At 44.2% G+C, this 15858-nt stretch overlaps 1 protein-coding gene across 1 annotated transcript in view; it reads right to left on the bottom strand.

Moving 5' to 3' along the window:
* The window catches only part of Khdrbs1 (KH RNA binding domain containing, signal transduction associated 1), a 38690-nt gene extending 24880 nt beyond the window's left edge, over positions 1–13810 (bottom strand). Inside the window, exon 1 of the mRNA XM_050152684.1 lies at positions 13139–13810. Within this exon, the coding sequence (XP_050008641.1) occupies positions 13139–13657 (519 nt within the window). The 5' untranslated portion in view covers positions 13658–13810. The remainder of the gene's footprint in view (positions 1–13138) is intronic.
* Between the last annotated feature and the right edge of the window lie 2048 nt (positions 13811–15858).

Genomic DNA, 15858 nt, shown 5'->3' with positions numbered 1-15858 from the left:
CCCGAGTGCTGGGATTAAAGGCGTGCGGCACCACCACCCGGCTTCCTCTATATTTCTTAACTACTGAGATGTAGTTAGGCCCTTCAGTTGCAGCTTATGCCACTTTGCAGAAACCTTACTTAACCAGTACAAGAAGACTCAAAAGCTGAACTGCAAAACTGATTGACGAAAGTTTGTTTACATGCAATGTAATGTACTCTATAAATTTAGGATCTCTCTGCAACACAGAATTACTTTGATGTATTTTTTGAACTAGTTACTGGATCTTAGAATCATATTTTTCCATAATTTTAAAAAGAATATAAAGCATTTTAGAGAACTCAGAATAATGATCAATAAAATAAAACCTGAGGTTGAAGTAGCGCTGAGGAGATGTCTTAGTCATCTGTGCTTGCTGCACAAAGATGATATGAATTCAATCACACACATACATGCACACAACTGATTAAAGGTGGCATATGTCTGTAATCCAAGCTCTGAGGATGTGGGCTTGCTGGCTAGCTGGCTAGGAGTCTAAATCAGTGGGGTCCAGGTTCAGTGAGAAACTATTTTAAGAAATCCTTAGCAGCCGGGCGGTGGTGGCACATGCCGGCGGATCTCTGTGAGTTCGAGACCAGCCTAGTCTACAAGAGCTAGTTCCAGGACAGGCTCCAAAGCTACAGAGAAACCCCGTCTCGAAAAGGAAAAAAAAGAAAAAAAGAAATAAGTTAGCTAGTAAAATAAGTAACAAGATAAAGAAGCACTGAGGAAGACACCAGACTTTGACCTGGTTCCACACATGCATGCAAAGGAGTCAGAATAGCCTACAAAGCGAGAGTAATAAACAGCCTTCAACAAGGTTTCAGCAACCATATTTACAAGTAGAAGAACTGAACATTTATTCAATACCATAATAAATATCACTTCATTTTCCCTCAAAAACAAGAGAGTTGCTGGTATATAGCCCCATTTTTTAACTGAGTTATTGAAAACTGTGCATTAATTAATTACTTCTAGGTCACAAATCTGCCCAAGTATCAGCAAACAAACTCAAACCTAGGCTTGGAGTTAAAGATACAGCTCAGAAGTTAAGAGCGCTCATTGTTCTTGTATATGACATTGGTTCAGTTCCTAGTACCCACATGACAGCTCACAATCACCTGGTTCCAGAGGACCCAAATGCTCCCTTTTGGTCTCCATGAGCACCAGGCAAATACATGGTGCACAGACATGCATGCAGGCAAACCACTCATACACATAAAATGAAAATAAACAAATCTTCAAAAACAAAACAAAAATAACTAGACATCTTCTAACTTCAAATCTCACATCCCAAAGCCTGGTAGTGAGTTGTAGCACACGTCTTTAATCCTAGCACTGGGGGAGGCAGAGATGCGATGATCTCTCTGAGTTCAAGGCCAGTATGGTCTACAGAGTTAGTACTAGGACAGCCAAGGCTTCACAAAGAAACCATCACAAAAAACACCCCTCATATCCCTCGTGTTCTTGTTTTTTCGAGACAGGGTTTCTCTGCTTTTGAGCCTGTCCTGGAAATAGCTCTTGTAGACCAGGCTGGCCTTGAATTCACAGAGATCTGCTTGCTTCTGCCTCCCGAGTGTTGTTCCCTCCTGTGTTCTTAGTGAAAGACAAAGGACACTTTAAGCAATTAAAAGCTAACTTTATAAAAATTTTACAAACTACAATTTATGCCTGGTGTGGTGGCACGAACCCTTAATCCCAGCACTTTGAAGGCAGAGGCAGGCAGTCTATATAGCAGGATCCAGGCAAGCTATGCATACAGTGAGACCCTATTTTTTGCTTCCTCAAAAGAAAAGAATTTGAAAAGGAAGCTTCTCATGGCTTACCCAAAACCAAATGTGGTAGAATATGCCTATGATCCCAGCACTCAACAGAACTGTGAGTTCAAAGCCAGTCTAAGCTATACATCAAGAACTTGTCTTTTAAGTGTGTGTGTGTGTATGTGTGTGTGTGTGTGTGTGTGTGTGTGTGTGTGAGAGAGAGAGAGAGAGAGAGAGAGAGAGAGAGAGAGAGAGAGGAGAGAGAGAAAGAGAAAAAGAGATGTCTTACCCTCAGGCAAAAGCACTTTCTAGACAACACTTCTAAAACTGATTCCCTCAAATGATGTTTGTCTGGGCCACTGGAGACCTTGGATGTCCCAAGAGCCAAAGAAAGAAAAGCTAAGGGATAAACAACACAGAGATGTGACCCATAAGTTCGTTGGCTTGGCAATTATAATTTATCTTTTTTTTTTTTAAAGTTTTTCCAGCTGGGCAGTGGTGGCACACGCCTTTAATCCCAGCCTGGTCTATAAGAGCTAGTTCCAGGACAGGCTCCAAAACCACAGAGAAACCCTGCATCAAAAAAAGTTTTTCCAGACAGGGATTCACTGTGTTGCCCTAGCTGTCCTGAACCTCAGTTTGTAGAACAGGCTGGCCTCAAACTCACAAAAACTTGCCTGCCTCTGCCTCCCAAGTGCTGGGATTAAGGGCATGCACCACCATCGCCCAGCTGATTTATTTTATCTTATTCAGTATCTTTGATGTGTCAGGAGTTTTGGATTACTCATTATAACCAACATTATCCTCATTTAATGGACAAAGAAACCTGAATTCAGAAGTGTTAGGAACTTTGCCACCAAATTTGCTATCAAACTAGTAAACAGAACACTTGTACCAATTCACTGCTTTTGCCATAGTAGATTAAATTAAACATATGGCTTTTTTTAAAAAAAAAAAAAACTTTCAAGAATTTTTCTCCTTTTTGTCCCTCTGTAAGCTTCCAAAAATTAGGATTCTTTAATGCATCTCAGACTGAAGAAGAGGGCCTGTTTAAAGGAGCTTTCATCTAGGTAAACACTGCTCCTAGCTACCTCAACCTCCAGAGGACAAGGATTCTAGATGTGTACTATCATGCATAACTAGCTAAAACATATATTTTGAGGGATAGACAAAACTGAATTGAATCCTGGCACTGCTGTGTCTATAAAGTGTGGTCTTACTTTAAAACAGAGTAAGTTGAGTATATGCTATGTCAACCCATGCCTATAACCCAGGCCCTTGGGAAGAAGCAGAAGGCCAGCTTGGGTTATAAGACCCCGCCTCAAACTATACCTCCCAAAACTGAAGAGGACAAAAAACAAACAAACAAACAAACAAACAAACAAACCACCACCACCACAACAAAAAGGTTAGTATTAGATAAGCCTGGGGGGGAGTGGAAGGGAATGGATAGGACTGAGTGGTTCAGGCCTGCAATCTCAACTAACAGAAGGCTGGAGCAAGTAAGATTTCCAGGTCAAGCCCAGAAAATTTAGTGAGATCTGGTCTCAAGTTAAAAAGTAAAAGGAGCCAGGCAGTGCTAGCACACTCTTATGATAGATCTCTGAGTTTGAGGCCAGCTTAATAATCAGACCAAGTTCCAGGATAGCCAGGGAGGGCCACATAGCTGCCTTAAAGAACCAAAAGGTAAAAAGAAAGCAGATTATTAGCATGTTTTACTGCAAAGGCATCGGTTTCAATCCTCAGGACAACCAAAACGAATTTTATAAACAACTGCCTTGAGTAAAAACAGACTACCATGTACATTATATTAATTTCTTAACATCTGATAAGGGCTGCAAATGGAGCAAGACAACAGTCAAGGTTTTTCTTTTTCACTAAGGTGTCAAGACTGACTTAGCAAATCTGCTCCAAAGAATGAAATTCTGTCATCCTCTTAGACTCCAGGAGCGCTACAACCTTTTGTTAACAGTTTCTGGAATTCTACAATCATCAAAACTAAATGGCTGCAATTCCTAGTAAAATGCCAGGTTCACACACACATGTAAACATGGGAAGAAACCTCCCAACCTCCCTCATATGTTACTTCCAGTCTTACAACTTTTTCCATTAGTGCCATCTTTTGGAAACATAAACCCCAATATCGTTGTGTATTTACCAAGCAAGAACACCTAGCATATTGGGTTCCTAATCTTTTTTTTTTTTTTGGAGGGGGGTGTTTTGAGACAGGGTTTCTCTGTAGCTTAGGCACCTGTCCTGGAACTCGCTCTGTAGACTAGGCTAGCCTTGAAAGATCAGAGATCCTCCTGTCTCTGTCTCCTGAGTGCTGGGATTAAGGCATGCACCACCACTGCCTGGCTCCTCTTTTCTTCCCCTAGCAGGGTGGTCATGGGCCTCCAGGAATTTGAAGAAAGCTGTTAACTGGCTCTTTTGCCCCACAAATATACAAAGTAACAATATGCTACATATAATATTGGCTAAGAATGGAGAAAATGCCTGGCAGTGGTGGCCCTGACTTTAATCCCAGCACTTGGGAGGCAGAAGCAGGTGGATCTCTAAATTCAAGGCCACCTTGGTCTACAAAGTTGAGTGCTGACAGCCAGGTCTGCTACACAGAGAAACCCTGCCTAAAACCTCCCCACAAAAAAGAATAGAGAAAATGTGGATATTGGCTCCCCTCAAATCCTGAGTTTGGAATCCTTGTATAGGAGCTCAGTTCTTGTAGGTAAAACCCAATTATAGCGTATTTACCATGGCTTCCCAAATTTTTTCCTTAGGGAAAGACTTGAAAGATTTCTCTCTCTTTTCTTGTTTCTGGCTTTCAAGACAAGGTTTCTCTGTGTTTCCCTGTTTGTCCTGGAACTCACTCTATAGACCAAGCTGGCCTCAAGCTTAGAGATCCACCTGCTTCTCACCTCCCAAATGCCGGGAGGTTAAAGGCGTGTGCCACCACAGCCTGTTTTGGGAATTTTTCTTTTTAAATTAAAAAGTTTTTAAAGAAAAAAATATATTTATATGCACTTTTCCCCCAATACCGTTTCATTTTATGTGCATAAGTGTTTTGCCTGAATGCATGCTTATGCACCACTAATGTCTGGTAGTGTAGGCCAGAAGAGTGCATCAGATGCCCTGGAACTGGAGTTACAAACAGCTATGAGTTCACTATGTGGCTGCTTACAAAAATGAACTCAGGACCTCTGGAAGAGTAACCAGTGCTCAACTGCTCAGCTACCTCTCCAGCCACATTTGCCTCCTGTGTGTATGTAAAGCACATATATGCCTGGTATTCAGAGACCAGACGAGGACATGAATCAGATCCTCTAGAACTAGAATTACAGGCAGTTACATGCTGAAACGTGGATGCTACAAAACTAAACCAAGATCATATATAAAAGCAGAACGTGCTCTTAAACGCCAAGCCATCTTCCCATGCCCATGCTACCTTATTTTTAGGCTTCATCACCACTTTCTCCCCAAAACATCAGTAACCAATCTGTTTTCCACCCTTACTGTTTTCAAGAATGCTAGACTCAGGTGTGGGAGTACTCAAGAAACTGAGTGCATTAAATTTAAAAGTTCAAGGCCAACCCAAACTTTCTTGTCTCAAAGAAAATTGTTGCATTAGCAGGGTATAATGATAGTACACATGCCTTTAATCCCAGCACTCAGAGGCAGAGGTAAGGGGATCTCTGGGAGACCAAACTGGCTTACAGTTAGCTCTAGGCTAGCCAGGACTCTATTGTGAGACCCAATCACAAAGAAATTACAAGAGCTTTACACATGTTAGGCATTTTACCACTAAACTACACACAGCTTTTTTTTTTTTTTGACAATTGGGAATTTTTTTTTTAATTTTATGTACATTGGTGTGAAGGTGTCAGATTCCAGACTGGATTTTCAGACAATTGTGAGCTGCCATGTGGGTGCTGGGAATTGAACCTGGGTCCTCTGGAAGAGCAGTCAGTGCTCTTAACCACTGAGCCATTTCTCCAGCCCTATACACAGTTTTTTTACATTTTCATTTTGCAACGAGTTCTCACTAAATTCCCAGGCTGCCCCTCAACTCTAGCATGCTTTGAACTCAAGATTTGCTTTGGCCTCCTGAGCAGCTGGGATTAAGAGGCCTGTACCAACAGGCCCAGTTTGTTGCTAAGTTTCAAGGAATTCGAGTGTTCTGATTTTCAAATGAAATCTCAAACTGTGATCCGGAGTTATGCCAGTTACCAGCAGTGTGTACAAATTCCTTCTAACTCAAGGTCTCAGCACATTTCTTTGTCTTAAACCTGTCCATGTATCACATCTTCAACGTCTTCCTGTCTCTAAAAACTTTTAACTGTTTACCTTCATTTACTCTTTTAGCTACTTTATATTCTAATCAAGGCAAAAAATATTTTTCTCCCCCCACAACCCTCTAAAATCCCTTGCTGTGCAGAACATCAAACACGGGACCTTGCGCATGCCAAACATGTGTTCTACCACAGAACTACATTCCAGGCCTTCAAGACAGAAAACTAAATCTAGTTGGACATGATTCTTCTAATTCAAATAAAGATCTTCTGATGATGACTCTTACTCTATCCCAACTCTTCACTATTTGAGTCATTTAAAATGCCTACTTTCTTAACTGTAAAGAACATTAACAGGCTATAATTCTTATGTGAATTTCCCTGACTTGGGAAAAGAAAAGGTCTAGTCTAGCTAGGTGGTGGTGGTACAGGCCTTTAATCCCAGCACCCAATCAGAGGCAGGTGGATCTCGGGGCCAGCCTGGTCTACAGAGGACAGTCAGGGATATACAGAGAAACCCTGTCCCCAAAAACCAAAAGAAAAAAAGTCTAGCATGGATAGGTAACCGAGTCTTGATATATCTACATTGTATTTATTATCACAACTGAACAAGGATTTGGCCTACAGTAGTAGCAGGAAGCCTGTCTATGTTCTACATTCCTCAGAATTCTGTCAGTGCTTTCCCATCAAAGTCATTTATAACGAAGAATAAGGCCACTCTGGGCAGAACGCTTCCAAGACGGAAAAGTGGTGAAATGAGACAAGTTGGACGGTTGGGTGGTGGCACACGCTGTTAATCCCGGCACTTGGGAGACAGAGGCAGGAGGATCTCCATGAGTTCAATGCCAGCCTAGTCTACAAGAGCTAGTTCCTTCGACAGCCAAGGCTGTTACACAGAGAAGCCCTGTCTCGGGAAAAAGCAAGCAAGAAGGTGCAAAAGATCATGGCAAACGGGGATGCTCAACAAATACATAATTACAGCTGGTCTTGGTGGCTAATCTCACTCAGGAGGCAGAGGCAGGTAGTCTTGTGAGTTCTGAGGCCACAGTGAGTTTCAGGACAGCCAGCACCATGTAAAAAGACCCTGTACCCCATACTGTACACACACACACACACAAATACATAGTATACATAACACATATAATGTATTATTATACTATGTAGTACACCAGAAGCTGATAAATACAAAATAAACTGGGAGAGCTGTGTGGTGGTAACAGGAACAGTGGTCTGGGCCTTACTGCACTTTATAGGAAATGGACAGAGATGTCTTGAGATGTCTTAAGTGTTGGGCTCTGCTCTCTAGTGTTCTTTATCTTAGCTTTTCCACCCTCACTTCCCTTCTAGCACTCTATACTTCACCATTCCTTTCTTATTTCACCCAATTAGAGCTTATTTTGAAAGTTCAATGTGTAGTAGGTAGTATATAATGAGGGAGGGAATCAAGAAAAAAAACTTAGATGCTGGAGGGAAAAAAGAGTCAGTGTGTGAATCAAAATGTAGACTGTTTGTAAATCCTGTTTGGTGCTGCTGATTTAATTTCACCAACTATTATCTGTAATGGTAATAAGATTATCTTCTCAGCCATGGCTTGAATTTAGTCCCAGCACTCAGAGGCACAGACCAGATCAAGTTCCAGGACAGTCAGGATTTGACAGAAACCCTGCCTAGACAAAAAGACTATTTTCTCATAGTCCTTATGTAAGTTAAATACAGACTAGAGAGATGGCTCCATAGTTAAGAGCACTTACTGCTCTTCCAGAGGACCTGAGTTCAATTCCCAGCCCCTTCATCAGGCAGTTCACAAATGCCTATAAACTCTAGCTCCAGAGGATCTGATGCTCTTTTTTGACTTCTAAGAAGCACCTATATACACATGGCATACACACGCTTAAATAAAAATAAATTAAAAAAAAAGCTAATATACTTTGATCCACTGCCCAGCACAATAAACATTTAGCTGTTTTCTCCTTACATGTGATCTGTGTACAACTTAAATTCAGTCTTCCTTTCTCACATTTTTCTGTTCTGGGATAATGTTCTTGTACACTGTAAAGATTTGTCACTCCTATTGGTTTAATAAAAAGCTAATTGGCCAGGCAGGAAGTACAGGTGGGACAACCAGACTAGGAGAAGTCTGGGAAGAGAAAAGACAGATGCAATTGTCAGATGCAGAGGACGCGAGAATGCCTTACTGAGAAAAGGTACCAAACCACGTGGCTAAACATAGATAAAAGTTACAGGTTAATTTAAGTTGTCAGAGCTAGTTAGTAATAAGCCTGAACAATAAGTCAAACAGTTTGCAATTTTTTTTAAAGATGTATTTATTTATTATGGATACAGTATTCTCAGTACTCTGTCTACATGTATGCCTGAAGTCCAGAAGAGGGCACCAGATCTCATTACAGGTGGTTGTGACCCACCATGTGGCCACTGGGAATTGAACTCAGGACCTTTGGAAGAGCAGGAAGTGCTCTTAACCTCTGAGCCGTCTCTCCAGCCCCCAGTTTGCAATTAATATAAGCCTCTGTGTGCTTATTTTGGGACTGAAGGGCTACAGGATCAGGTAGGACAGAAACTTTCATCTACATTTTTCCTTTTTCTGAATTATTCAGAAATTATCTTAAACCCGGCCTATAATCTTTTTTTTTTAATATTTATTTATTTATTACATATACAATATTCTGTCAGTGTGTATGCCTGCAGGCCAGAAGAGGGCACCAGACCCCATTACAGATGGTTGTGAGCCACCATGTGGTTGCTGGGAATTGAACTCAGGACCTTTGGAAGAGCAGGCAATGCTCTTAACCGCTGAGCCATCTCTCCAGCCCCCGGCCTATAATCTTATCATTAAGGAAGAAGGCAGAAAATAGTTCACATCAGAGGGCAGTCTAAGCTACATACAGACTTTGTGTCAAACAAAAACGGCTGGGAAAGCAGCTTCAGTGGTAAAGTGCCTGTTCCGTATGAGGATGACAAGTTCACAGCCTGCTCAAGCTAGAGAGAGCCCAAAGGCGGCCTAAATACGTTAGTGAAACTGCCTCAAATTTAGTTTTGAGGGTGGTTAAGAGTTCAGAGGTAAAGTTTCTCTACTGATGTCAAGCTTACAGATAACCCGAGCTTTGTTTTGATCTACCCCAGCATGGTGGAGAGGAACTGACACTCCTAAACTGTACTCTGACTGCCATAGGCCCATCATGGCATACCCCTTTCTCCCACACAAACATAAAAATAATTTTTGTTTTGTTGTTTTTAGAGACAGGGTCTCACTATGTAGCCCTGGCTGGCCTGGAACGCAGAGATCTACCTCAAGAGTGCTGGGGTTAATGGTGTGTACTGCCATCTTTCACCTAAAAACATTACAAAGCCAGTAGCTCTAAGTGGTAGAGTGCTTGCTTAGCACCAGTTAAGGAAAGAGGGATGAATGTAACTGGAAAATCTGAGCCAGGATTATCGCTACAAGCAATAGGGTACAATATATACAATTTCCAGGCCAGTCATGACCATATAGCAAAACCTTGTCTCAAAATAATAAATACATTAAAATTCATAAGAAAAATCTCCATACATCCCAATTCTGGTACTTCAGTGAGTCAATATTTACCTCCATCTCATTTCTCCAATGGAAGTATCAGTTTGAAACAGACATGACAGTGTACACCTATAGTCCCAGAACTTGGGAAATAGAACCTGGGCTACATGAGATCCTTGTCTCAAAAAGCCAAAGGAAAAGAAGGGCTGAGGAGCTGACATGGCAGCTAAGAACACTGGCTGCTCCACCAGAAGACCCAAGTTCAGTTCTCAGCACCTACAAGGCTGTACAACACACACCTATAACTGCAGTTCCTGTTTCCAGGGGGTTGATGCTTTCTATTGGTCTTCGTAGACAACAGGCACAGAAGCACCACACATAGGCAAAACACTCCAATACAGAAAATAAAAATATTTTTAAGGCTGGGAGGTGGTGGCATTGCTTTTAATCCTAGCACTTACTTGGGAGGCAGACAGATCTCTGGGAATTCAAGGCCAGCCTGGCCTACAGAGTGAATTCTACTATTTCACAAAGAAACCCTGTGTGTGTGTATTGGGGGGGGGAATCTAAAACTAAAACAAACAAAACAAAACAACTTTTAAGGAAGTAAAAGCCAAAGGGCAATGCAGATCCCTGTGGGTTCAAAGCCAGCCAGCCTGGTCTACATAGTCAGACTTTAACCCAAGAAAGAAAAGAAAACCAAACAAAGGGAAAAAAGACCCAACTTAAATAAATTAACAAAGCATTCTCTCTTAGTAACACACACCCAAGTTCAAACTGACTGCAAAGTTAAAAGTAACATTAAAGAATCATTTTTTTTCCTTTTGATGAACCCAGGAAACCTTTTACAAGATGACCACCAGCACCTGAGATCAGAAAGGCCAAACTCTACCTTGTACATGCAGTAATTTATAACCAGAAGAAAACTGTGGTGACATTTAATCTGTTGAGTGTAGGCCACAACCAACTGGCTGATTTTACATATAATTTAGTTCTCGAACACTTTACAGATGAAACTGCTGAGAGTAAGTTTCTCAAGATTAACTAGTTAAAGGTCAATTTCCAAAGTTAACATCTTAAAACAGATATTTAATTCTCCTGCAATTAATCTGTCAGGTTATAAAGATTTAAGACTACTACCAAGTCAGCCTTTACCATAGACACTCTTCAGTCTGCAGGTTCTTGGTCTCAGTAAATCAAACACAGGTGTTTGTTATTTGCAACCCAGAATGAAAAACATAAAAAGATGGCCTGAGTATGTAGATCAGTTAATAGGGTGCCAATAATGCATGAAGTTCTGTGTTTGATCACAGGCACTGCACAAACTGAGTGTGGTGAGGCACACCTCCCAAACTCTGCAGGTAGAGGCAGAAGTAACAGAAGCTCGGAGTCACCCTTGGGGGGCTGGAGAAATGGTTCAGAGGTTAAGAGCACTGCCTGTTCTCCCAGAGGTTCAATTCCCAACAACCATCTAGAATGAGATCTGGTACCCTCTCTTGTGTGCACTGTGTGTGTACGTACGTGTGTGTGTGTGTACATACGTGTATATATATATAAATGAATCTTTAATAAAAAAAAGTCATCCTTGGTTACATCATGTAGCCTCAACTACATTAGACCTGCCTCAAATTAAAAAGGAAAAATATGAAAATTCTTATGGGTAATAATCTGTTAAATGTAATGGACTGAAACATAAGAACCCAGCAGGGCAGTGGTGGCACACAGCTTTTATCCCAGCACTCTGGGAGGTAGAGGGAGGGGGATCTCTCAGTTTGAGGCAAGTCCCAAGACAGCCAGAAAAACATAGAGAAATCCTGTCACAAAAAAACAAGAAAAGGGCTGGAGAGATGGCTCAGTGGTTAAGAGCATTGCCTGCTCTTCCAAAGGTCCTGAGTTCAATTCCCGGCAACCACATGGTGGCTCACAACCATCTGTAAAGAGGTCTGGTGCCCTCTTCTGGCCAGCAGACATACACACAGACAGAATATTGTATACATAATAAATAAATAAATAAATAAATAAATAAATAGATAGATAGATAAATACCAAGAAAAGAAAAAGAAACATAAGAACTTGAGTATGGCCATGCGGTGGTGGGGCATGCCTTTAATCCCAGCACTTGGGAGGCAGAGGCAGACTGATCTGTGAGTTCAAAGCCAGCCTGGTCTAGGAGAGCTAGTTCCAGGACAGGCAGGACAAGCTACAGAGAAACCCTGTCTCGAGAGAGAGAAAAAAAAAAAAAGAAGAAGAAGAACCTGAGGACACTAAGTTGAAATGCAACCAATTGATCTTAAAATCTTAAACGTTTTATTTACTGACCACAGTTTTGCTTACTGTACTTTAAGACCCTTAACTGCTGTTTTTATAATCTGCCTGTAAAGAAAACCAGTTCTTAAATCATTCTGTAGATACAAGACCTCTTTGCAATGTAAAAATAGTAAAGCCCTTTCATCAATGCCGGGAGATAGAGAACAAATGTAGGCAAATGATCTTTTTCCTTTGATTTCATTTCAGATTAGTATCTGAGTGCCTAAAGGACAAAAGAGAACATCAGACCCCCCCCCCCCCGTGCTGAAGTTACAGGTGTTTGTGAGCCACATGATGTGGGTGCTGGGAACCGAATCCGGGTGGAAGAGCAGAAAGTGCTCTTAACCGCTGATCCATCTCTCCACCAGATAATGGTATTTTCACAATGAACTGTCCACAGTATGATTCTGGCCAGAGTCCAACTACTCATTCAGTGAGACGGACAGTGGGTTTTCATTTGCTTAATAAGATTTGGATATCATAAGATGCTTTAAAACCATGCCTTAACTACAAGTGAGGGTCTGAGTAACAAAACTAAGTCAAGACAGCTCGGTAGTCTGCAAGCAGAGAACAAAGGCCACCTTTCTTAAACTACCTCTACTCAAGCTAAAATTAAAACAAGACCGATTTCTCGTTCATCTCACGCTAAAAAACAAACCTTAGGTCCCTTACCTCCCTCTATCATTTCTTCCCACGGTCTCTCTGGCTTACTTTCCCTACTTTTGCAGGCTTGCCAAGACACATTTTAAAATAAAGGAGAAAAACCGTCCAGGTCCGCAGCTATTCTTATCGACAGGCCTTAGCGGGAAAACTCGGTTCGAGAAAACCTCAACCTCCATCCGATTGTCTCGTCGCTCCAGCCTCTGAGTAACTTAAAACCGAGTTCCCGCTAAGTCCTGCATCTCTCGCTAGACCGTGCCGGCGGCTGACGAGCATCCCGGCCCTCTCTCCCAGTTCCTCCCGGTTCCGGCCGTCTTTCCCTCCTACACCCCAGGTCAAGGCGCTCTCCACCACGAGCAATCAAAAAGGTTTTTTTTTTTTTTTTTTTTTTTCTCTTTAGGAAAGCGGGTTCATTTCTGGAAAGATCCGGTCGTTGGCGCGCGGGACAACTACTAGAGGAGGAGGCAGGGTCGGGAAGGGGGCGGGAGCACCGTACTATCCATCAAGCTCCCCGCGCTCGCAGATCGCGAGTCCTCTTCGGGCCTCGTCCAAGGCTCAGAAATCTCCCCTTACACCCTGAGCCGGGGTGGGACTCGTGGGTGCAGGATCTCGAAGGCCAGGTCGAGAAGGGAACTCTCGATGCCCGGGCAGTCCGAGGGGGCGGGAGCAAGAGGAACAAAGCGGCGGCCACCCACCGCCAAGACCCGCTTACCTACGGACAAGAGCTGCATGGCGTGAGTGAAAGACGGGTCGAGGGAGTCCTTCTCTGCCATGAGTTCGGGCAGGTACTTATTCTCCGGCTCCATCTTGGCCGCGGCTGTGGCTGACGGGGGCAGCAGCGGGGTCGGCGCGGAACCCACGACAGTCGCGTCGGGACCCGTGGCCGAGGGAGGCAGCAGCGGTGGCGGCTGCGTGGCGGGCGAGGCCCGTACGCCCCCTCTAGGACCACCTCCGCCTCCCCGGGACCGGTGTGGCAGCGGTGACGGCCGAGTCGGGGTCTGACGCACCGAGGGGTGGACACCTGAAGGGTCCATGGAGCCGCTGCGGCCCGAGGACCGAGTCAGGCGCGCGGCAGGGTCGTCCCGGCGCTGCATCGGGGAGGATGTGTAGCGAGCGAGCGAGGAAGCGACGCGACGGCAGCCGAGGCCCGAGCGGCGGTTGGCGGGGGTGGAAGAGCGGGAGCGACGGCGACCGAAGCCGACCCGAGCGACCCAGCGAGAGAGCACCGGAAATGAGGCGGCGCGCGTGCGCAGGCGTCTACCGGCACCGCCCTTGAGTTTCTCCGCGGAGAACAAAGTCTCCAGTCGGGCCACGGCGCCTGCGCCGACTCAGGACGTAGCCTCCCCGCTCAGGCTTCGAGTTTTTTGCGCCTGCGCGGGTGCCAGCCGCCTTCGTTCGTTTCTTTTTTTTCTTTTCCACGTGACTCGGCGCTAGCGGTACACGTGTCTCCCCCCCCATCCCCACACTCGGGCGGAGGGGGGCGGGAGCTGTGGAATGTCTTTGTCTGCGCGCGGGCCCGCGGAGTGTGGGGCTGCGGACCTGTTATTCGTGGGCCACGCCTCCTCCAACGGCCGAGCCTCGGGAGCTCCCTGGAAAGACCAAGAGGAATCGGGGGCCGCCCCACCAGCCAGAAAATGAAAGAAAGCTTCTGGGGACCCTGAGAGGAGAAAAGAGGGTTAGAGCAGTGTGAGGCCGGAAGAGAGGGAAAGACTGCCCCAACGGGATGGGAAGATGGGAGCACTGGGAGAGGCTGACCCATGGAATAAGTGTCGTGGGTGTGAGAAAGGGAAGCCTGGAGGGAGAAATATAAGACTAAATAAATAAAAGACTTAGAGAAGTGTCAATCAGAGACGCAAAGGTCGGAAGAAGGGGGCTCCAGACCCAAGCAAGGCACCCAGGAAGTCGCGTTACTAAGCTTTCCATTATAGCAGGTTCAAAATTGGCAAGAGAATTCTCGGTAAAAGATGCATTTGGGGTCGGATCAGCAGGTAAATCCGCTTGTCTCCTGAGTTCTATCCCCAGGCCCTAAATGGCAGAAGGAGAGAATCGACCCTCACAAGTTGTCCTCTAACCTCTACCCACACGCGCGCGCGCGCGCACACACACACACACACACACACGCATATGCATGCACACACGCACACATACACACACTGGCATTCAATGTGTCGTGCCCCACCCCCTTGTGAGGGGTCGGGTTAAGATGCACCGAACACCTGCGCTGAGAAGGGAGCAACGCTGGACAATTACCGCAAATTTGCTGATCTACACAGGGAGCTCCAGGCCACCTAGGGTATCGAAGGGACTCCCAGTCCCCCCCCCCCCCAAACAAACCAAGGCAGATGACACACCTGCAGTCCTACCCCTGGTGAGATTTAGGCATTTGAAGCATTTTAGTTTGTACGTTTTGTTGCCTTCTGTTTACTCTATAAAAAGATGACCACAGGCCCAGTCCTTTCATCTGTGTTGGCTGTCTAGTTCTCACATTCCTGCTGACAGTAGGAATGCCGGTCCTGTCTTTGTTGGGTCCTTCACGCTCCTATCATGCCCTGCCTCTGTCCACTGTCTTGCACGACCACACCCTGCTTTTGTGGTACTGGGAATCTAACCTTGGGCTTTGTGTATGCTAGGTAGGAAAGCATTCAAGCAACCTGAACTACATTCTAAGCAAAGTAATATATAATTTTACATAGTTTATATAGTAACTAGTTCTGCTGACCATGACTGGACCTTTGGAGGGTTATGTTTCATTTTCATAACACAGTATTTTTAATTAAAATTTGTTCATACAATTTATATCTTATTTTTCCATCCCTTAGTTCCTCCCAGATCCTCCCTGTCTTTCTACACACCCAACCTTATATTCTATTTTCTCTCTCTTTAAAAAACTAAAGGACTGGACAAATGTCTCCATGGTTAAGAGCAGTAACTGTCCCTGCAGAGGACCCAGTTTGGTTCCCATGTCACAGTTACAGCCATCTGTAACTCCAGTCCTAGGGGAGCTGATGTCCTCTTCTGGCCTTTACTGGTATTGCACAGATATACATGCAGGCAAAACACCCATATGCCTTAAATAAAAATATTTTTTAAAACACCCACAAAAACCTCCACAGAGGGGCTGGAGAGATGGCTCAGAGGTTAAGAGCACTGCCTGCTCTTCCAAAGGTCCTGAGTTCAATTCCCAGCAACCACATGGTGGCTCACAACCATCTGTAATGGGGTCTGGTGCCCTCTTCTGGTCTGCTGGCATACACACAGACAGAATATTGTATACATAATAAATAAATATAAAAAA

Source organism: Alexandromys fortis, unplaced genomic scaffold (assembly GCF_014885135.2).
Source record: "Alexandromys fortis isolate MF-2015 unplaced genomic scaffold, M_Fortis_MF-2015_v1.1 scaffold_26, whole genome shotgun sequence".
NCBI lineage: Eukaryota > Metazoa > Chordata > Mammalia > Rodentia > Cricetidae > Alexandromys > Alexandromys fortis.
Note: the sequence above shows the minus strand (reverse complement) of the source record. Positions and strands in the feature narration are given on the sequence as shown.